Below are 23,924 nucleotides of genomic sequence, written 5' to 3' on the forward strand. Positions count from 1 at the left end.
TGATAAATTAAATCCTCGATATCTATTCTTTTAACTTAGCTTATGTATATAGTGAAGCTACCATGACAAAATTATTTAAATGAATATTGTTCATGGTGTATTTTGAGAACGGGTCTAATATATTTTCAACGCCTAATAACAAAGTAGTAAATATGAATTGCGTTGTACACTCAAGTACAGTATACCCTAGGGAAATTATTTCGGCGAATGAAGGATAGCCCTGAGTAATTATTCATGATACTGATTACGTAATTGGTCTAAAGTAATATTGGAAGCACATCTAGTACACGTGAATTGTTTTTGCATACTTAATGTCTCAAAGCGTAATTTCATGGCATTTCTGACTGGCTTTAAATTTTGTATTGGCACCTTTTCATGATGATGGGAAAATATGATAATACCTTATATAATGCTTCTGGCAGGAACTGTTTATATTTATTGTTATTGTTTGCATAAAAGTCAACTCGCGAAATTAAGTGACATACAAATGTACTCTATAGTGATTGATATTTATGGCAGGTTTGGTTGAAATTGAAATCATATACCTGATGAATGGCTAGGCGCAAACACTCATAGACGGAATGGAAATGGGTCATTCCTATTATATAATTCCCACCAGGCTATGCATATATAACAACACACATTTTTATGTGACAAATTATCTGAATGAGAACAAACACAAATTTAAAACAACCCTAGACTGTTGTCACTTTGTCCACATGTTCTCCCTGTAAGCTAGAGCTTTTATTTAAAAAAATGATATGAAAGACTAATAAATTGTTCAGATAATATTCATTTTTATTCCAATTAATTAATTATGAATACATTCGGTTATAATGGGCATTCTATGGTGATAACAAAAGTAAGCATATTATGTACTTTTAATTAATATATTCAATGACACACAGTGCTGTTGAAATGTTTTCTTCAGGCTCGTCGATATTACCAATTCAATCTACTTTATCCCCCCCCCCACCCTCATTTTACCATCTTGCTTGAAATCAGCTGAGCAAATACGGTGCACTTAAGAGTACAGAGTACGAAAAATGTCATAAAGACGTGATCAGATGATACCGATAATGTCCATATTTCATATGTTTCTATAAGTTCATAAAGATTAGTCTAATGTGTCTGGCTAGGTTCATAAAAAATATAAATAATGTTGTATTACTGGAACTTCTTTGTTATCTTTTGTGCTGAACATTTGTGTAAAGTCACAGGTGCATATCTGTATGTATCTTATTCTTACAAACTTAAAGTAATTAAAATATGTTAATGACAAAGAGTACATGAAAATTCAATCTTGAACACTATGGCCAGCAATGCAATCATTATTTTTTAAAAATAGCGCCAATGTCATTGTAGCACAACTGTACACTTTTTAAAAATGTTTACCCACATGCTGATCCATGCTAGGTGTAGGTGTTCATTTGCTCGATAACTATTCAGTTGCTTATCCAACCCTGTCGTTATCTTTGCAATATATGTGATCATTTGGCTGTTGCTATGGGCGTGGTCTTGTTGATAGGGATATTTGCATACATATTTTGAATGTTTAATCACTTGCCTACCAGATGAAAAAAATGAAGAATAACACTTCTAGAAACTTCTCACCAAGTTTCAGTCTCATTGGCCAAGTACCTTTTAAGATAAAAGTTTTTGATCAAAATTCACATTTTTACACCTAATTTGCATATCACTGATGAGATCATTATATACTTAATATTTCTTCGTCTATACACCCCCATATGCATCCCTATCAAATTTCAGCCCAATCTGCTCTGTAGTGTTGGAATTAAAGATTTTTGACCAAAAAGACACGTTTACCCCTAATTTACATATTACTGATGGAATCATCATGTCATGAAAAATCTTACTACAAACCCCTAAGTACACTCCCATCAAATTTCAGACCAATCTACCCAGTAGTTTTGAAGTTTTAGTTTTTGACGAAAAAAAACGACATTTTTTTTACCCAAATCACATACCTCTGATGTAATCATTTTGCTTTGAACAATTTCCCAACTAGACACCAAAAGTAATCTCCCCACCAAATACCAAAGCAATTAGTCTGGCAGTTTTTGAGTTTAACTCGTCCACACACACACACACACACACTGACAGACAGACAGATGGACAGAGACCACACAATGCCTATAGCACTAATGAACCTTTTATATCAGTTCTGTTGTGCTAAAAATCGTTTCTATATGTAAAATATCACAATGAAGCCTGCTTCAAAGTTTACCATTCAAATCTGGTACTCATCTATTCATTATCTGATTGCACTACTTAATAATTACAAATATCAAATATCCAATGAAGATGTTGCTTTGTTAATTTTGAAAGAAATACTTTGGAAGAGGCTCCTTTCATTTGAAGGCTTTCAAAGTTGAATATCGTAATGCTTCATTCTAAATAGAATCCAGGAGCCACATATATTTCACTCAAGCCTGTAATTCAATTTACAATGTAAACACATAGCTGTTCAAATGTACATTTGACATAATGTTGTGAGCAGCAATTCATTTCTTGGAAATAACATCTACAATTGCAAAAGACGAAATTTGGCAAAGACATAAAGCTTACGACATACCTAACAGTATTCTGTTGAGAAATACCTGAAAAGTCAGAACTGTATATTTTCCTTGTAGTTAATATTACACATGAACTCACTTCTGTCTCATTTGGTCACATTCATGACCCACATCTTTTGAGACTTTTCACAATCAGCAAAAGTCTCTTGCTAAAACTGCTTGGTAGGGCATGTATGAACAGTTTCTAGTAAAGAAACAGACTGAAAATAAATCCTGAGCAAGAAGCTATAATTACAGATAATAAGTTTTATACAATTTCCATATATATATATATATATAATTAGCATGTTAAAAATAATTTTCCAAGTGTAAATATATCTTTTCTTCTGCATTGTTAGTCTTTTTTAAAGGTTGCACCCATGGCAAGATATCCTGCACTGCACATCAGTTGCTTGAATAAATATATATACTTTATAAAAATACATTCTGCATAATAAAAAAAAAATATCCTATACTACTGACATAGCAGCATTTCTTGTTAATATAAAGATAGAATTTAAAATCAACTTGACAATTTCATAAGTGTGAGAACTCTCTATGAAAGCTTCATCCTCAATGTTAGATATTTTTTCAACTTTTTGTACTCGGCGACATTTTATTAGTTTTTATTAGTTTTTATACATCTTGTTCAGTTTTTCTTCTCACTCAATAAAAAAAAGATAGATTTCAGCCACATCTTTACATCACAACAGTTTATAATGGAACTGTCCTGGTAACACTGGATTACTAGTTTTACTAGTAATTACAATTACTAGTTTTTAATCAAATTTACACTCAATAACAAAAAATGGATTTAAGGCATGTCTTGACATGCTTGACTTTACATCACACATAACGGAACAGTGCTAGTAACACTGGAAAAATTACTAGTTGATAATCAAATTTAGAATATAACAGACAGGTTTAAGACATGTTTAATTTCGAGCAACGGTACCACTTGAGCTTGCTCTTGCTTCTCCATAATCATTTTCAGCCATAGTTGCAGCTACTTGCTCTAATCGGAATGCTAGATTCTGTTTCTTGCATGTTTCATCATCTTCCAGGGCATCTAGGAGCTGTCAGTAGATATAATAACATAGTTGTTATGGAAACTGGCAACTAAATGTAAATGTAATACTTTATTTCACATGGAATATGAGGATCATTCACACTGTACAACTGAAGTTTGACCTTTTTTCAAGAGAGTTGTGGTGAAGGTTTTAAAAACCTTATAAGTTGAGTTTTGTTAGGATCATTCAGTATTCAATTTTGTTATTACAAGCTACATTAACTTAAAAGCTATCACTGTAACAATAATTTGCATTATGTTGAATCAATTATAAAAACAGCAAAAGAGGAAAGTAAAAAGTCCTGTGATTTAGGATTAAAAGTAACTAATGACGATCATTTAAAATATAAAGTACTAGTACATAATCGTCTTTAAGACAACAAAGTGTTATATACAGAAAGGCAAATGAACACATACATATATTAATGAGAAAAGGTTTTCATTAGTTTCATTACAAAAGACTTGATTACAAACCAAAATGAAAAATATTACTTCTCACTTTGGCAAATATAATCTTTGATACCCACTATCATAACCATTACCTAGCATTGATTTAAAAACTTTGTATTTGGTTACATAGTATGTTATTATTAATTATTCTGTCATCAATAGTAGGAATAAAATTTAGGTGTGAAAAACAGTTGCCTGGCAGAGCTAGCTGTAGAAAAAGTTGTTCTAGAACAAAATAATAATCCTGTGTAATCATTATAGCTCCATTGATAAAGTAACACTGGCCTTTCAAACCAGGCCATACTTCTGAATTTACTTGTCTTGATTAACGCTCTCAATTTCCAATATGATTCGAGGTGACAAAGCACTTCAGCTAGTTACTCAACCTTGAAATCTTGTAAAGAAGTGCCAGTGAACTGCACTTTAAATGTCTACAGCCATTTAAGGATTGCCTGCAAGGATTTATGGGAACAATTCTGATGGTGACAGCACAAATATCATAATCTCCTAGTCTTGACACCGTACATGTATTAAGCCAGAAGTAAGACTGAATGGCTGAGCTTTTATTTCAGGTGTGTTCAAAAACCCTGCAAAAGTAATCTTTGAAGTTAATATATATGTAGCATTATGAATTTTAATGTATCAAAAGTCTGGAAATGTAAGGTGTCTTACCTCTCCACCATATTTTGTTGCATAACGATAGAGCTCTCCCAAAGCACTAATCTTGTCAAACTTGCCACCCAATTCCTGTTAAAAGTAGAAAGCATCACTATTAGATTATATCAGTTTTCTTGACATCAAAGAATCTATCATTGTCTTGCAATTCTCATTACCTTTGAACAAATATTCTGATTGCTGTGTTAATTAACATGTTTCTAGGATATTCCCTTATTTTAATAGCAACCCAAAGCCATGCAGTGACTTTACCATTAGGCAAATCAAGGAATACATCACTTCACAATCACATCAAACATCACATGAGTATATAGTTTGATATGAAAATGATAACGTAAAAGTGTAAATTACAGATATGTAATGGAATTTCTCAAATTATAATTGACCATTTATGTTTCAACTTATGACTTGTCTTTGTACTTGCTACCTCTATAATATATCTCTATCACAATGGTAAGATAAAAGTAATCTAGAATGTGTACTTACTATGAAATCTTCTTCTAAGCTGATACCTAGCTCTCTCTCATCAATGGGTGGTAGTTTAGCAATCTCTTTATAGTATTCATCCACCTTTTCCCTAGTGGATCTCACTTCATTAGCAAAGAGCAATTTATTTGCTGGGGTTTCCTTTTAAAGGTAATTTGACAGTGGAACTTGTTACCAAACTTGTAGTATGATGGATAGTATTAATAATGTATGTACACGTATGTATGTATGTATGTATGTATGTATGTATGTGTGTGTATGTATGTATGTAAAGTAGGTAGGTAGGTACATATGTATGTATCTATGTATCTATGTATCTATGTATGTATGTATGTATGTATGTACGTACGTAAGTAGGTAGGTAGGTACGTAATGTATATGCACAATGTATCTATGTATGTATGTATGTATGTATGTATGTATGTATGTATGTAAGGATGTACATGTATGTACATTACAATAAGTACAAATGTACACGTATATAAAGGCAGTGCACCAGTTCAACTAGTGTGCCCTCTAATGATAGCCAAATTTGTTGTTGTTGTGAGTCAAAATGGCATTACTTGTGAGTCACCACATAGTATGAGATAGGGAAACACCAAATGTTGGTGCATCACTAGAAATTGTGTGCGTCAGTGGCACATCAAATTGGCTTAGAGGGCACACTGAGTACAACATGGAAAATTGTGTACACAAGAGAATCCTTACCCTGCCCATTTTCCTTTCAGTTTTGGAACACGAGTCAACAAATGCCTGGGCTACAATTTCCAAACTTGCTGTTAGAGTTGGATTCACATTGATATCAAACACAAAATGTGGCCATTTCAATATATTAGCCCATATTCTCAGTGGAAGGCTGGAACAAAGAAATAAACAGAACTTGATATCAGAGAACTACATGACACCCGTACCAACCAACCTGCATGAATGATACATTATGTATAATTAGAAGCATACTTATTTGCACCAAATAACAACTATTTAAGTATACTTTAAATGTATATGTATACTTAAAGCATACCATGAAAATATATTTTAAAGTATATAGATTTTGGAGCAATAAAATATAATTATCGATGGTATAAACTTATTGCCAATAGATAAGTAAACAAAAGCATACTTACATAATTTATTATACTTAAAAATGTACTTAAATAGGTTATAGTGTATACTTTACATGTAATTGAGAATGTCAGACGTTTCAAATATATGTAAGAGCAAAAGCCTTAATTACATTCTGAAAGCTAACCAAAAGATGGATTATAGACATACTGACTTCCCTGAATAAAATTGCATTTTATAACAATACAGTTACTGTATTAACCTTCAATCTTTACATGACCCCTGACCCTGTCATTATACACTGAAATGTTTCCATGGAAATTCTGTACCTGTTACTCTTCCAAATATGTGTAACATCATCTGAATGTTCTATGTCAAATTTCTCCGCTAACTCATCCAGGAAATCAAACATGTACTTCACAGATTTTGGAAACTGTGGAAACTGCTGTCTTTGGACTGATAACAGTGTCTTGAATACATCTTCCACATACTGTAGGACTGTGGCCTTTGAAATAGTAAATGAATTTCACATCAACTACACATTCTACATGTACATGGAAAATAACACAATGTTAGAGTTTTTATTTTTATACTTTTGTGAAAATTTCATCAATTTTCTCTTGCTTGGCAGTGGGTGTTGGCAAAGTCATAAATAGTTTTATTTACACATGGTCTCTCTTTCACATATAGAAATCCACTTTACAGTCTCCTTGAAGTAATGTTTTAACCCGGCATTGGCATTACTTAAAGGGGAACAAAACTCCAGGAAATAAAGGCATTTTTGTAAACTTTGGGTTGTAGAGACAATTTGTGATTTTACATCACTTACATTATGGACAATTGCCGATAAACATGAAGTTTAGTGGTAGCCCTTATTAACGACCGTGCGTTGTCTCATGGGGGACAGCCTCATAAATAAGGAATGCATGTTCATAAATAAAGAGCAAACACACAATTAATATTCATGGGCTGCCTTGCCCTTTGTTGCTTAGTACATTTACATATTATTAATTTCTACACATGACTGGATTAGCATTTGTTCTTTACTAATGAATATGCATGTGATCACCCATTCCATATATATGAGGCTAGCCCCATGAGACAACGCACAACTACTAATAAGGGCTACCACTAAACAATAGATGGCCAATAACTTTCACTTCATATTTATTGGCAATCACACGTAATGTGATGTAAACTCAAAAAATTGACTCCACGACCCAAAGTTTGCAAAAACGCCTTTATTTCCTGGAGAGGAATTCCCCCGTAAAGGAGAACAAAGGTGAGGATGATTTCATGCTAACTGCTTCGGTTCATGGAAAATCACTTTCACCACTTTGCATTGCACAACTTCTAAAAATATAAGAGAACTAAAATATTCAAATTAGCCATGAACCAACCTTTGTACACTTGTGTAAGGAATTCTGGGTATGGTGCCCATGCTGATGTCACCAAGAGCATTTAATTTAGTGACTATCTATTATTTCTACATTACAGGTTGATTAGGTAGAAATAATAGACAGATTACGTTGAAACAATAAACTGACTGATAGATATAGGGGCATGGTAACATCACCATATGTAATTGGGCAAATACCCAGAATTCCCTATCCCAGTGTACAGTGGTCAGGTCAAGGTTAATTTGAATAATTTTATTTCTCTTAAAATTTAGAGAAGCTGCGTACTGTAGAGTGGTGAAAAAGGACTTTTCGTTCTCACTGGACATAAACTAAAGCAATTAGGCCAATATCAGCATTATCTTTTTTGTTCCCCTTTAAATTCACAGGGTCCTTCTTGCACTTATGTATTAACCTGGCACCAGTCCCTTGGGAATTCTTTTTTACTGTTTGCATTTTCACAGTTAGCACAATCAATACTTCAGTCATTGACACATATCTGTACCTGCACAAATGCAGACAAAACAGAGAGATGGACACTATATTATGCCAATAGCACTACAGAACCTTTAGTTTGCAAGTGCTACTATACAGTACCAACCTTTGTAGAAACCATTTGTGTCAAAAATAGCTCAGAGATGACTTTGTTGCCTTTGCTTTTTGACTTTGATGATTTCTCACTCTTTCCTGCTGTCCCATTTCCAAAGACCTGTGTGTAATAATGCTTGGATTTCATCTACAGAGGTAACCACACAGTACAAATATTGATTAAATCAAACTGCATTCCACACAGCTATTTAGTATAACAGGTTAAATTATGCGAGTACAGTACATAAAAATCAGTATATTTAATAAAATTTCACAATATTTCGCTATATATAATATATATATATGGATATATAAATATAGATACCATAAGTGTAATATGTACAGTTTTTAGAGATAAACAATTTGCTATTAAAAATGTATTACTGGGGATAAACATTTCTTCATATCTATTTAGCTTATGTATACTTCATCTTTTTCAATTTAATCAAACAAAAATTGTCTATGACTACAAAGTCTCAAAAAACAAAAAGTTGCAGTGCAAATTACGTATTACACACGTACCTGAGTTTATTTACACTGGGGTGTTGCGCATGCTAGTGGTATTTTGCATTGCAGTACAATACCGAATACATTATTGCATACATGCATGCAAATGTTATGCAAATGATGGCATGATCATTCATTCTACACAAAAGTATGTGATCGCAGAGTTCAAATGTATCATTTTTAAAGAGAAATTTGCTGTTACGGATAAATACATATAATAATATTAACAGAATCCGATGCCGTGCGAGTGTCAGTGTGGGTACTCAGTGGATTTTGTACAATTTGAGCTTGCAGTTTTTTCTGCTGCACTTTCACTCCCTATGCTCATGAAAGGACTGCCGTAGAGTACACTGCAAGCAAATACACTTGCACACTTCCACTAATGCATATTGGGGTTCTGTCATATTATCGATAAAAGGAATACTTCCCTGAATAAAGACTTCTTGAAATAAAAGAAATTTGAAGATATTCCACACTCACCAAATGCCAGACTTTCATTGTTTCATCTTTTTCCTCTTCCTCCTCCTCCTCCTCCTCATCTTCCTCTCTCAAAATATGAGTTCGTGATTTATTTGAACTTATCACATCTGGTGCCATGTCAGGATCATGGAAATGAAGGAAGTCTATGCAAAATGAATAAGACGCAATTTTACATACCTAAAGTTAACCTGGCAAACAGAATATTAAATATAAGCAGCTGCCTATCACTAAAACTCACCACTTAGCCATAGCAAAGAAATAACAGACAATTTCAAAACAATTTGAAATGCTCATCTGAATAATTTGTGAGAAATGTGTATATATTTATATCCTTTATTCTCTTTCTATTTATTGCAGCAGTTACACAATTGTACTTTTTTCATGTATATTTATTTTGTCAGGGTCATAGACTTGACTAGTTCAGATTGAAATAATCTGTGGTCGTCACCAGATACAGTGAATCACAACCCCATTCAGCTATTCTGTTTGATACAACCACCCAGAAACCAGCATGGAACTGCATATACCATGCTTCCCTAGCAAGATTGCATTATCTGCTACATTTAATCTAAACTAAATAACATTGCACTGCAGACATTCGGCTGCCAATGTTTTTCTTATATATTTTCAAATATATTGCCTGTTCTATCACAAAGTACTAGACATACATACAACAGAAAACAAATTACTCTGAATGTTCACTGCATCAATACAAATTATTTTATGGCACCTTATATGGTGTGTTACCTTGGGTATCAATAAGCTAATTGTTTTTGTTAATATTAATGATATTTCAATCATCTAAATTGCATTATAAATGATGATAAACTACTTCTAAATTATGAATGATGCAACTTCAACAAGCCTTGCATAAGTGGGTACATGTTACATTCATTATAATTATCACTTGTTTAGAAAGCTTAGAATTATTAGTTTGACTGACATTGAAGAAACAATAAATAATAAATAATGTTGGTAAGCCAAGCACATTCAAGGTTACATGTAAAAATATACGTTTAAGTACATTTCACAATGGGAGACTCAGTGAAGCTACCCAAACAAGTCAATACATTTAATTTTGTTTTTCTCCATAATCATTCTTGGCAATAATCATCATGCTATGAAGCAGTATGTAATACATTCAGAACTCAGGAAGTAATAAATATGTTTTACCAGATATCAAATTTCATTTAGAATCTTGTTTTTCACAGCATCGACAAACCTACATACTTAAACCCATTCACGTTGTGTGCATTCATAGTAATACCTGGCAGAAATGATTGGCTGATTTCATGAACCTACCATATTGGTTGGCTACTGAAATTGGACTTCGAACATTAGACTGAACATTGACATCTTTGAGTTTATACACCAAAGCCAGAAAAGCCTCATCATAAACCTGAAATTAAATGAATGATGATATAACCAGATGTACTCTGACTGATAACTCATGCACATATAAACCAGAAAAGACAAACTTGCTATAAAGTTATTATTGTTATTATTACTGTACAAATAAAATTACTTTGATTTGATGTGAATTCATGTATTGTTTCGTTTGTTCATAAAATAAGCAAATACATTGAAGGGTGTTGGGGAAAGCAGACAGCACCCTCTCTGAATTTCTCTCATAATAGAAGCAACTTTCTTACAGTTTTACATGATTAAATAATGCTTGGCACTTATATCTATAAAACACACTGGGTATTTTCCCACCCCATAATGTGTAAGTGTGTTCAGCCTTTTCCAGTTATCCATAACTTCTGACGTCTGGTCTTGATCTTGTAAGGTCAAGTGACCTTGGCCCTCCATACCAGCTCTCCATTCTGGTATACAGAAGAAAGAAAAATTGAATAAATAGAAAAGCTATTATCATTGAAGGAGTGAAAGTTTTCTGTTGAAATTTGGTTATGCAAAAAATGGAGTTCAGCAATCATGTTGACGCCAGATTCCCTCTCCCTAAATGAACTAAATTCGCTTTGACCTTGTGCCATAGTCCTTTAATCAAAAGAGCTTCAATAGTGCAATATTGCACATTGAATATACCATGAATGAGATGATAGTAATGTTTGTCAGACATTCTTTGTTTGTAGCACATTGTATGTATGATGAATGAAAAGATTCTGTTTCCAGCACTTGATGCATCATTTATGATAAATTTTCTGATAAGCATTCATTTATCAAACATGAACTTCATATACTTTTACTACAAGTTACATTTACAGCTTAGAATACAGTGTACACAACTGCACCAACTAAACACATGGTGTTAAAGTCTACATTGTTTAAATAATGCTGTATTTTGTTATTGCAGGATAATCTAAACCTATTCTCTGTTGAATGAATGAGTTGAATGAATGAGTACATGTTTAACAATGCTTTGTATGTTTGGAAAATTAATATTTTGTATTTTTGGGTCTGACATGTCGAAGGGGAATTTTCTTTGAAATGGACAATAATTTACAGACACCATAAGAAATGTTTTTACCAATTTTTTCTATATTTTCTCTATTATCTTACTAACCGACGTCAATGTCCTTCACAACTGGTCTCCTAGAGTAACGAGTATTCTTGTACATAACATCCAGTATCTTTTCTTTTACTTGAGATATTGTATCTATATCTAGAACTTTGACTTCTAAATCAGAATCTCCATCCCATTCAGTCACAATATTTATATTCTGTCAGAAAAAAATTCAAATGCATGAAAATAATTGTTACAATTGATCAAAGTTTACATCAAAGTCTTGCATTGTAACATTGTAAAGTTAACATGTAAGTTGGTCATGTAGAGAAAGTCATCTAAAAATGAGAAAACAAATTAAGAAAATTGTCCACAATACAAATGTAGTGGTTGATGCTTTCAATTCTGTAATAATCTGTATGATGCCTTTTCAACATCACTGTATACTACATTCAGGAGCTTTATCAATGATAATTATTGACTGATTGATTGCTTGCAGCTTTGGTTCTCAGTTTGCAGGTAAGCTGCAACCAGTGTACATATATTAGTCAGGAATGAAATTACCAAAGGAACTGCTTCCACAACTTGTTTCAACAACAAATCATTGGTGAGTGAATACTTAGCAAATCCAGTCACAGAATCTACCGGTCCCTTCTCAATCTGGTGTTTCAGGGCTTTGTAGAGGAAGAATATGGATGAGCCAGCAGAATGCTGTAATTTAAAATGATGATATGGTACAGTTTATTCCTTGGAAAAGGTTATCTGATGTATAATTGATCACTACTAGTAGGTTTTTAACAAAATGAGTAATATGTTTAATTACAAGATATTGCTTAAATGTAGGACTTGCATTCTGACAATTGGTTTAAAACCCAAAGAGAAACCAGAGCCTTATGAAATCATACTACATGCAGTGTAAACTGGGAATAAATCTTTGTCTCAAATGTCACATTATTCAGACTGTGTCTTTGATTAAAAAATTATATAAGATACACTCATTGAATTCACCAGGTGATTTTACACTGTAGTAAACCTTTCCTGACAAAATGATATTGAGCAATTAATGGTTAACAAAAAGAGCATAACTTGACACATTTACTGGTTAAGAAATACCTAACAAAATTGCAACATCCATAGCCAATCAAGGAGGATTTTGACACCATAAAATATTCAAATATGTGAAATATTCAAATATGCTATTAGTTACTTAATTTTTGACATGCTTGCTAATAAGAATTGTTGTACCTTGAGGAAGCCATACAGGGTCAAGACAAACCAGTTGGTGAGTAGTTTCTCCATGATGGATACAGTGCTGTAAAGATTGGGAATATTAGAAAGTTTTTTGAATTTAGTACAGAATAAAATTATTAGTCTGTTGTTTGCTTTTCGTATGTTACAATGTATGTACTATCTTGATTGTTAACATTGTTACTTGCTTTTAATTATATTGTGTTGCTGTTTAGTGTGTATTCTTTTTTTTTGAAGCACACACTATAATTCCTCTCTGCTGGAGTAACAAAGTAGACTGTATTGTATTTTTGTATAGCTTTCAACTTGTGCCCAATTCCATAATATTTTATGAATGCAAGGTACGTCCATGTTTTTGTATTAAAACATATACATTGCATCCTTCAATGTATATTGTAATATACACGTACATGTATACACGTACATGTATATTACAAATTAGATGGGGTGTGCGGTGTGGGTCAATAACTTTATTTTCATCTTAACGCCACAGTTTTATAGTTAGCATATCATAATTGTTAAACAATTGTAAGATGTCATTTTCAAAATCAAAACAATCACCTTTTCAGCATTCCTTTTTCTTTGCCATCTTCAACAGCATTTTGTGCAGCTTCAGTAAGTAACGTTTTCAGAATGCTACAAAAGATGTAAAAGGTTTTAGTACACATACAGTATTATATCTTTGGCCTGTCATTGAACTCACAAAACCTGCTTGACAATATTGAGATTATTCTATATTTGGGACGAAGATGTTTCTGTGTTGTCACTCTCTGAGCATTAACTCATGTACTTCGTACTGGGTTCAAAACCACATAGCTGGAGGTGATAAAAAGTTAACCATATATGTGTGCAAAAAGTAAGATGCTAAGCTTAGCCTATAACTGCATATATGCAGGTTGTCCTTGGTATACTCATTTCTTTGTGCTTCAACACTTGGTGCACTTATAGAGTGCAACACAAAAGTGGTTACTACATGTAGTCACATTCTCAATTTCTTACTCTGATTTGGTTGAAAAAAATATTGATATCACCATCAATATTTGGACATTTGAATCTTTATAGGTAAGTTTAACTACTCTCAGTATTTATCCTTTTCAAGAGGTGTACGCAGTCTTTGTAACTGTCACAACAAATTTTACCTATGCTTGAGTAAATCTCTCTCAAAAAAGGTTCTGTAGTAACTTAAAAAAGTCAACTACTACTGCAAAGAAACCAAAATACTCTGTAAGGAATATCTTATTACTTTAGGTGTAGGGCTTTTCTGTGCTAATTCAATCAATTGTCATCCCAGGAAATATATAAAGTTTGGGTGCTGGAGAGCAATACATAATTTTAGATCAATGAACATCCATGACTCTTAAGAGCTTATAATCGTCAGTTAAATAAACATGAATATTCATTGTCATCTACAGCATGTGCATTTCTACTGACTCTTAAAGGCAATGTGGCTGGAAGCAAAAATACTAAAATGAGATACAACTTCAATTTGAAGTTCAATTTAATATTGTATGAGACTGTGCGTAATGTAAATGATGTAAAATCATACAAAATTATGATTCTCTTAGAAAATCATAATTTTGTATCTCTAGACCCCAAAGTTTATGAAAATGCCTTTATTTCCAGAAGTGGTGTTCCCCTGAAAGGAAACTACTTTAAAACTACCACAATTGTAGCGTCTGTATCAGACATAATAATATTATTATATTTATCATACTTTGGAGAGTACAACTTGAACATTCATTATCAAGCACTTACATCACAATTGGAAAACAATGCCATAACCATGTTAAATTTCAATAATTCAGAAATCATAGTTTCAATGGTCACACTCATGCTGTTGACTGCATGCATGTTTACACACTTACCGTATTTGACCATATTTACTTTCTGTCTATTATTAAATAAAATTGAAAGCAGAGTGATAAGAACAGTGTTAAAGCAGTTATTAGAAGGGATGAGAAAAGATAACAGATTGATTATATATTTAACCAATAGTGACAGGAATTATAGTTTGCAAACTGTGAAATATATAGTCCTACACCAAGAAAACGAATTCTGCATTTAACATTTGAATTTATAACTGTAAGAGTAGCAAGCATGCTTGATACCCAGAAAGAAAACGCAATGCCTAGATAATTCTTTGTACAGAGTTAAGCATAAAATGACACATACAATGTACTATTTAGAGGTTCTGTAAATTAATAGTTCCTTTAGGAAGAAGGAGGCTGTTATAAGAGATGAACACTTGCCCATCTTATGGGTTTTGCTAAAATGAAAAACCTTGTATTCTCATTTTAGTGCTTTAGATAGATTTTGCTTTTCCCACAGTTTTGACTGTGATATACAAAGACAACTGTATTGAAATGAGCAAACCCCATATAAGATGAGCAGTGAGTGTTTTTGAGGACAATGACTGTCTTTTATTGAATCTCAAAACATTTATGCACACACTGAATCTCTTCAATAGGTACACATATACAAAGGTTGAGTACAACTTTTTAGATTTTAGGATGTTCAAAGCACATTTGCAGTAGTTTTGAATTAACTGTAACTTACGTTAAGATAATTATACCCTCTTGTCATGTGAACCTATGCTATCGAATTTTGTTTCAGTTTTTCATTTGAAAGAGAATGACAGTTTGTGTTCAAATTTTAGCATCTACATAATATCTATTTTGGTGTGTTATTAAATAAAAAAAGAAACAAATGCAACTTATTCCATAACTTACTCAGTCAAATAACCCATCTTCTGTTCACTTTGAAGTGCCACTGTCAGTAAGGACCCAATGTTGACTCTGAAAAATAATCACAACCATAACAATAGACATGATGCCTGGTTGTCAGGAAAATGAAACTAATCCTGTTCACAACATTGTGAATTTATTATATTTTCATCAACCAAATGTAATGATATCTGAGCCTAATATAAACTATCCCTCTTCCTATCAGATAAAGTCATTTCTAAAGAAAAAGTCTATGAAGTTCTTGATTATTTCTCATCATTATTATTTCTAAAGAATGCTTTCAATAAACGCTACCAACTAATAACACACATGAAAGGCAAACCAATCTTGTTACACTGTAAATACAAGTTCATTCAGTAAGTGACAATGTCTTTAATGACACTATGACCTTTTGTGTGTGATATTCTTTAATTCCACATTCCTTTAACTCTACATTCAATATTCAATCAGGAAATTTACAAAAATTTAACTGTACATGATATATATAGCCCGAAGTGAAAAGTTCCTTGCTGTTTTCAAATATTGGCAACTCTCTCACCTGTCTTGTGGAGAGACACCTTTCTGTTCTTCCAGGGTATGTATCAACACTAACACAAACTCCTTCTTTTTAAGTAAGGCGTGAAAGTTCCTAAGACCATTAATAGTATTGGGTTTCAAGGCCTGTTAAAATAAAATACAACTGAATTATGTCCTATTCACGAGTGTTATGTTTGTAATGCAACAGGACAAATTTCTTATAGATGAAAACAAACATTTCCAACATCGATTAGAAATCAAAATACTTCATGTATAGTCAAGTTTCATTTTCAAGATGGCAGCTACATTATATAAGTTGGAAACACCTATAGTATGTATACTGTGGTATTGAAAATATATAATTTAATCTTTGAAGAAAAATGATGTTTCATTTTTCTTGAATATACTTTGCCTAGATTCTGTATTTTATTTTTTAAATTGTCATCTTTTGAATGTTGTTTTGTACACAACACAACATTATTGGCTTACTAGTACATCACATGACCATCAAAATATATCAAGTTAAAATACAAGGTACTAGTAGTTCAAAGTATAGAATTTGAAAGCTATTACATTGTTTTCATGCAGACACTTCCATACTAACAAAGTGTGTATTATACCACTGTCACAAGTGTGTATGAGATGTCGTTCAGGATACAGAAGTGTTTCAACTACCATTCTCAAACCAAATTTTGTTTATGTGTAGGGGTCAGTGGTTCAAATATTGATACACCTCTTATCCTAGTCTGTATTAAATATTGAAAGAGGTTGGTTGATGCATGAGGGCGCCCCATTATGGTGTACCTAAATAATGACTACACTTATCCTTACATATAAAACTTGCAGGGAAATGTGGCAAAAGTTTTTGGTCTCCTTCTTTTCTATTATACACCCAACAACTGTGCAACTTTCATTTCAACAAATTCAGTGTTCGAATCACAAATTGGTGAGAAAACATCCTGATTTTCTTACTCATACTTACATCAGTACTTTTCTGGAAAACTGGGTGATCTGTTTGGCCAACAAACAGCATATTGACAGCATAGTCATTGAAGTCCAATAATGGAATACCAATACCTTCAAGATCACTGGTCAAATCAGACATTTCTGTCTGCAGTTCAGCAAATCCTGTAACATGTTGGAAATTGTGATTTAGACTGAAAATATATAGATTTGTTGTTATGTGCACTCATTTCAACTCAGACATTTGTACTGAGATTGAACACAATGGTGAATCTTTCAGTCAATTGTTGTCACAACGTTTATATTGTTGTATGTTGTCCACTCTAGGTGTCATAAATGTTTGTATGATTCTAACCTTCTGACCAATTAAAACCACTTAATGGTTGTCTTGGTTAGCTCTGTCAACATTTCTTCATCTTTCAAAAAGATGACATTTATTAATTTGCACATTAAAATCATAATTTCTGTCAATTCTCAATAATGCATTTGACAACTTTGTCATCTGGGAGGCTGTTATGCAATAAGTTACTAAATTACAGAAAAGTCTGTTTCATAGTGTTGCACAACAACCTCTAAAGGCAATTATACTTTTGACCAGATTTAAAGCTTGTGTGTCTCAAACACCTAAATGCAAAACATTCATGAGAAGTGTAAACATGGGCACAAGTATACATCAATGAATGCATTTAAACATACTTTGACAAGCTACATTTTTAACACTTAATTCCATCTCTACCATTGTTTGCTGTAATTTCTCCACATCTTTTGCTTTATGTTTTGTTTTTACGATAAATACCACAACAATAATGATAATGGCAATGACAAAAATTCCAAACACAGCTCCAAGTATTGCTCCAACCAGACCAACATCTATTCCTTCTGATTCATACTGCAGATAACCAATGAATAAGTTCAGGTTGCCAACATCCACCTAAAAATAAAAAAATTTGACATTCACACAAAACTGATGATACGTCGTCTCAAAAGCAATACAGAATTGCAAGTGCCTTCAGTTGCATAGACATATACTGTCAAAGATAGTGAATTGCTTGTTTGACTTTTTTGGTATTGTTACAATTTACACCTCCACAGGTTTAGTTTAGTTTTGGTTAAGTTAGAGACCACGTTGGCATCCAGACTATAGTTTGGGGTGATCTAAGTACCACTGTGATATTTTACAGAAAATTTACCGAATTAGCCTTACACTGATATATATTTCTATGTAATAAATTAATTCATATGTCTGATGATTTATAATTATAGTTGCAAACCTTGGAGTAATATGTGCATGACAATTAAAGTATAATTCCCTAGTAGATAAAAATTTGCCGTAAAAAAATCTAGAACAATCACACCATTTACATGTACTGTACAGAATTATGAGTGAAATGTCAACATATTAAAACTTGCCACGACTTCAGGAAGTTTGCTTGTTGGATTTCCATCCTTGTCAAAACCTCCAGGTTGAGATGAGGGAGGTTCACAATCAAGCTGAGTGGGTGACAAGCTTGTTACATTACACAGTTCAGAACCAATATTCACTGTCACTTCTTCTTTGGTATTGGCAATGTTTAGATCTTTTCCCTGTACAAATGAATAAATATTCACATTTAATTCATCTATTTATTGGTCAGCCTATCTGCAAATATATTAATCTACAAATGTAGCTACTCACTCACTCTCTCACATATCCATCCATCCATCCATCCATCTGTTGATCTATATACCTGTGTATATACGTACAAAATAGCCCAGCCATTTCCTTTGCCCCTATACAATAATACTTAGCTCTCTTCATATACCTGCATTCATTTTCTATCAACATGTAAATTTATCTGTTTGTCACTCTATGCATCTATCTGTCAATCTGATGAACATAACAATGAGACAAATGTCATTTTGAGGTGTGCATGCATGTGTACTCTCAACAAAACATGTACAGTGTACTGTTAGGCTTAAGGGTGAAAATAGCTTATTGTGTATTTATCACTATCAACAACCATAATTCTCACACAAGATGGAGTTAAAGTTCATGAAATCTTACAAGGATTATAAGTTGGCCTCCTTTGTATTTCTTGATGCGTCCAGCACCTTCAAACTGGTAATACACTGGATCCTCATACACCTTGAATTGATATTTCAAGATAAACTCATGGCCATCCATTCTAAATCCAATTTGATATGCACACTGATCACCAATGCATGTTTGTCGTTTGCGACGTGATGTGGGAGATGTAAAGTTCGGGGTCACACAATTCATCAACTCTGCTGACAAAACTACACAAGGATCCTGAGGATGAAATGATACAAGTTTTAATTACTGATTCAAATAATAGAGTATTGTAATTGAAGTGGATAAAGTATATCACTTGAGCAGTATATATATATATATATATATATATATATATATATATATATATATATATATATATATATATATTGCAGTATGAGAAAATTACCCCAACAAATGATGTAACATACAGTCATGATGGTCAATTGATTAGAGTGTCTGTCTCAGAATTTGCAAATTACCAATTTAAGTCTACTATTTGTTGCTGAATGCTTGAAGTTGTTGGGAAAAATGTTGTACCATAATTGTGTTCCAATCGATTCAGTTGTATAATTTGGAACCTGGTAGGGTAGAGGTTAATTAATATGTGAAGATCTGATTAAATACCAAGCTTAAATCCCTCAAGAATTATAAACATGTCAGTACATTAATTATGGATGAAATTGCAGACCACTACTTGATAGGTAAGTTTTTGTTTTTTCTTATAAATGAACAATTTACACAAAGACTTATTGTGTTTGTTGGTTGCTGAAAAAATGTCTGGTGTACATTGTAGGTTTAAGGTATACATACATCAATTCATGTCAAATCTGACTTTTCATATTTAGATGTATTTTATTTTTTTTTAAACCTACCACACAATCTACATGTAATGCACCAATCCTAATCTATACATGTGAGCTACATTTCTCTAGGAAGACAGTGGTTAAGATGGAAAGATGCTCAAATTTGTGTACATAATAAAATCATGTTAGAATAGTTTCTTTGTCATGCTCATCTGCAATATGAACTAAAATGTTATTGTGACTTACAGATTTGAAAACATCAGACTGAGTATAACTTGCAAAGTTCATTCGTGGCTCCTTCACAGATGTGAAATATTCACCAGTGACATTCAATTCCCGACCACCACTGAAAATAATCAGAGATTCATAACTTGAAATACCACATATCAAATTGCACAGTCACACATGCATGCTTATTTATTGTACCTTGATATCATTCTTGAAATATCTGCAATTGTACTATTTTCTAAAGTTCTAACAGAGAGATACAACCCAGGCTAGGTTATTTCAAAAGTGTACTTTGTTTTATTATGTTATAACCTGCATTGTCCATTTGAGATGAGTGCTATGTACATCCTTGTGTTATCAGATGACAGTACAATTTGCTAATTCATGTATTCATGCACCCGTTCTCACTCAATATTAGACATTTCACTACTCACCTCTTCATACTTTCTAGTGGGTAAACAGAGGTGACATTTGGGTTCTTTGTATATTCAAACAATTTATCATCTGGTGCTAAGCGTACAGCTCCATCAAAGGACACTGACAATGTCAAGTCACTTTGTATAGGATGTCCAGAAGTTATACAAATCAAAAATGTCTCATTCACTTCATCTCTACAAAGAATAGAACAACAAAGAGAATCTTTGACAACTTCCATTTCTAAATAAGACATAAGAATATTTCATGTTTACGTTATCTTGTAACTTGCATTTTAGATTTGAATGAATGAATGAATGAACAAATGAATAAATGAATGAACAACTTAAATAAATGACTGAATGCGTAATTATGAAGTAAATAGGTAAGTAAAGTGAGCATTAAGTAAATAAATAAAAAAATAAATATATAAATAAAAAAATAAAAAAATAAAAAAATAAATATTAAATAAATAAATAAGCTGATTGAAACTCTCTTCCTAGATTCACTTTAAATACAAATAGTCCTATTTTGGTTATTTACTAATTGGAAAACACCAGTGATTAAATTAGAAAAGAAATGCTTGTTTTAACTTTTCAGAAAGATGTGGAAGGTATCAATATGTTAATTATGCATAAGTACATGAGGTAGCTCTATAACAGTATTATTATATCTACAATGATCTGAATGTATTACATGTATAAGCATAGTCACAGCATGTACCATGATGTAGTTCATATCCATTTACCTATCCACCTCACAAGGGGAGCCATCAATATCAACAGTGATATGTCTTCCTGCATCCATGTATTCCCCAGTGATGACCAATCTAGTACCACCTGCTTCAGGACCAATTTTTGGATTGAAGTCCACCACATTTGGATTCTGTTGGACAGAATAAAATATACTGAGAACATGCATGACTGTGCATCAATTTATCATTATCTTTGTAAGTGTTACAAACATTATGAAGAGAATTACCTACCCTCCCAATAAGTAAGTAACATACTGAAGCAAATTGCGCAGTAGTCTTGCTGCTAGACGTTCGGGCTTTCTTTCGATACTATAAGCGAACGAAGTTCGCAGTGAGGGCTTGCCCGAACAGTCTAGCAAATGTCATTTTCAGACCGGACATTCCATTGAGATTACATTAAGCGGTGGGTTGGGCCATGTATGCATATATATACTTTAATATATTCAATCACTGCATGCAGGTGTTGACAAACACACTTATGTCATTACTATGTCTTATCAGTTTATGGTAATTGTGAGTTTGATGAGTGTGTAGACGTTGTCATTCACATATTTCAGTTAACGCATTGGTGATTATTTTTACAAGCCCCTCCTTAAGATGAATATGCATGAAAAATTAGCTATTGTCCTCTGTTTGTGCTTGTCGCTAATGCGGTTCTCTGATTGGCAGTTATTTATATCCTGATGACATTTGCTAGACCTTGGATGTTCCATCCTCAATAGCGATGTTCGATCGTGTGTCGTATTGTATCGGAAGAACATCCGTGGTCTAGCAGATAGACTAATTGCGCAGAGCCTAATTGTTTTTCTCTGTAATTTGTTAGGCTGTTGGGTATGCCATAATGTGTCATCCTTATGCATAAGTCAACCCCAACAACTTTCTCCTAAACATTTTGTTCTTAATAACAACCTCATTTTATAAACTTCCCATATTCAAACAGGTGGCACCTTGTTTATTATGGGCAGTCATTTCTGTCACTAAACCAAGTTGCTGCCCTGTCAAAGTATGGTAGAATGTGTAAAGTACAAAAATGTTAATATTGTGAGATTTCAATCTCTGTTAGAAATTTTAAAACTTTTCAAAAACATTGCCAGTATACTGTTAGGAAACTGATAAGCTGTTTCAATTATAGAAAATTGAACATCTTTATCAAAATGGTGTTTCCCTTACCCTGTAGTAGAAGTCATCTTCTGACTCACCATTACCATTGCTGAGTTCTACAATCACCTTGCCAGATTTATCTCCACAGCTGTTGTCTCTACATGAAGGAGTTGTACACTCAAGCCTAGGGATGTAAAAAATAGCACCAATGGCACTGTTACAAGTACAACTGTTGAGTTTGGGCAATGATTGCTGATGTCATTTTCAAAGGGTTTGATTGATAGGACATCATTCTGTCTTGGCAAGTTGATTGATAACTGTTTATCTACACATCAATAGAAACACCACACCAAATTTGATTCCAATTAGTCCTGCAGTAGTTTTGTAAGGTTTTTAAAACCAAAAATGTGGCACATCCATTTTCATTTGAACAATCTCACATGTGCACAATTCCTAAGTAATGTTCCATCAAATACCAAGGCAATGTCCTTGTACCACAATGGCACATATCTGGCTTGCTTTCTCTACTACTTTAAAAATTCTTAGGCAATGAGGGATTCAGGAGTTAATTAGGTTTTACAAATGAAAGACAAAGTAAAAAGTACCTTCATTTGTAGCACAGGTACAGAACACAGCAAAATAACGTTTTGAGAGAAAAATGTTTTTATAAACATTTAAAAAATGGTAAATTGTAAATCAGCAGTCTAAGAATATCTGTACATGTGTAGTATGACCTGACACATACAAGCCCAGTGCGATCAATGTATAGTAGACTTCCCTACCCTTTTGCAACTTTGTATCTACTGGGAATGACTTCACATGGTAAACCAGCTACAGTCACACTCTTAATTGCTGATACTGCTTTCCCAAGGTTACTTCCATTGACAACTAATTCTGTGTTTCCTTCAATTGGACCTGATAAGGGCCATATCTATGGAAAAAAGACACAATGACCAATTATGTAAATTACAATAATTATTATAGTTTAACCTTAGGGGCACCATGTCAGAATATGTAATGGCAGCACATTCTGCAGTCGAGCATTGGGGTTGGCATTTCACAGTTGCCTCATTTGAATGACTTATTTACCAGTCAATAAATAATTGAAATAAACACCCAATACTTTAAAATAATATCTTCACAAACTATGTCCCATTAATCTCATCAAAAATATCATTATTTGTCAATGTACTTTTTGACCAATCATAAATAAGTGTGTCGATGTTTAGAATTGGTTATAGGTAAGAAAGGTGGCGTTTGTCTTAGACAATGACTAGTTATTCTATTTATATTGGACAAAAAACACACTTTTACTTTGCTTAGTAGTTTGAAGTCAACATAGATTC

General features: G+C 32.9%; 1 protein-coding gene across 1 annotated transcript in view; it reads right to left on the bottom strand.

Moving 5' to 3' along the window:
- Window positions 1-833: 833 nt before the first annotated feature.
- The window catches only part of LOC144439725 (plexin-B-like), a 47,537-nt gene continuing 24,446 nt past the window's right edge, over window positions 834-23,924 (bottom strand). The window contains exons 8-31 of the mRNA XM_078128962.1: window positions 23,361-23,509; window positions 22,648-22,762; window positions 21,472-21,608; window positions 20,744-20,920; window positions 20,328-20,427; window positions 19,270-19,515; window positions 18,636-18,809; window positions 17,922-18,156; window positions 17,245-17,390; window positions 16,285-16,406; window positions 15,732-15,797; window positions 13,564-13,638; window positions 13,000-13,066; window positions 12,319-12,465; window positions 11,815-11,971; window positions 11,007-11,116; window positions 10,593-10,689; window positions 9,291-9,433; window positions 8,317-8,451; window positions 6,648-6,823; window positions 5,965-6,112; window positions 5,257-5,397; window positions 4,768-4,842; window positions 834-3,652 (exon numbers count right to left, since the gene is read on the bottom strand). Of these exons, the coding sequence (XP_077985088.1) occupies window positions 3,512-3,652; window positions 4,768-4,842; window positions 5,257-5,397; window positions 5,965-6,112; window positions 6,648-6,823; window positions 8,317-8,451; window positions 9,291-9,433; window positions 10,593-10,689; window positions 11,007-11,116; window positions 11,815-11,971; window positions 12,319-12,465; window positions 13,000-13,066; window positions 13,564-13,638; window positions 15,732-15,797; window positions 16,285-16,406; window positions 17,245-17,390; window positions 17,922-18,156; window positions 18,636-18,809; window positions 19,270-19,515; window positions 20,328-20,427; window positions 20,744-20,920; window positions 21,472-21,608; window positions 22,648-22,762; window positions 23,361-23,509 (3,279 nt within the window). The 3' untranslated portion in view covers window positions 834-3,511. The remainder of the gene's footprint in view (window positions 3,653-4,767; window positions 4,843-5,256; window positions 5,398-5,964; window positions 6,113-6,647; window positions 6,824-8,316; window positions 8,452-9,290; window positions 9,434-10,592; window positions 10,690-11,006; window positions 11,117-11,814; window positions 11,972-12,318; window positions 12,466-12,999; window positions 13,067-13,563; window positions 13,639-15,731; window positions 15,798-16,284; window positions 16,407-17,244; window positions 17,391-17,921; window positions 18,157-18,635; window positions 18,810-19,269; window positions 19,516-20,327; window positions 20,428-20,743; window positions 20,921-21,471; window positions 21,609-22,647; window positions 22,763-23,360; window positions 23,510-23,924) is intronic.

This window comes from Glandiceps talaboti, chromosome 1, assembly GCF_964340395.1.
Source record: "Glandiceps talaboti chromosome 1, keGlaTala1.1, whole genome shotgun sequence".
Lineage (NCBI taxonomy): Eukaryota > Metazoa > Hemichordata > Enteropneusta > Spengelidae > Glandiceps > Glandiceps talaboti.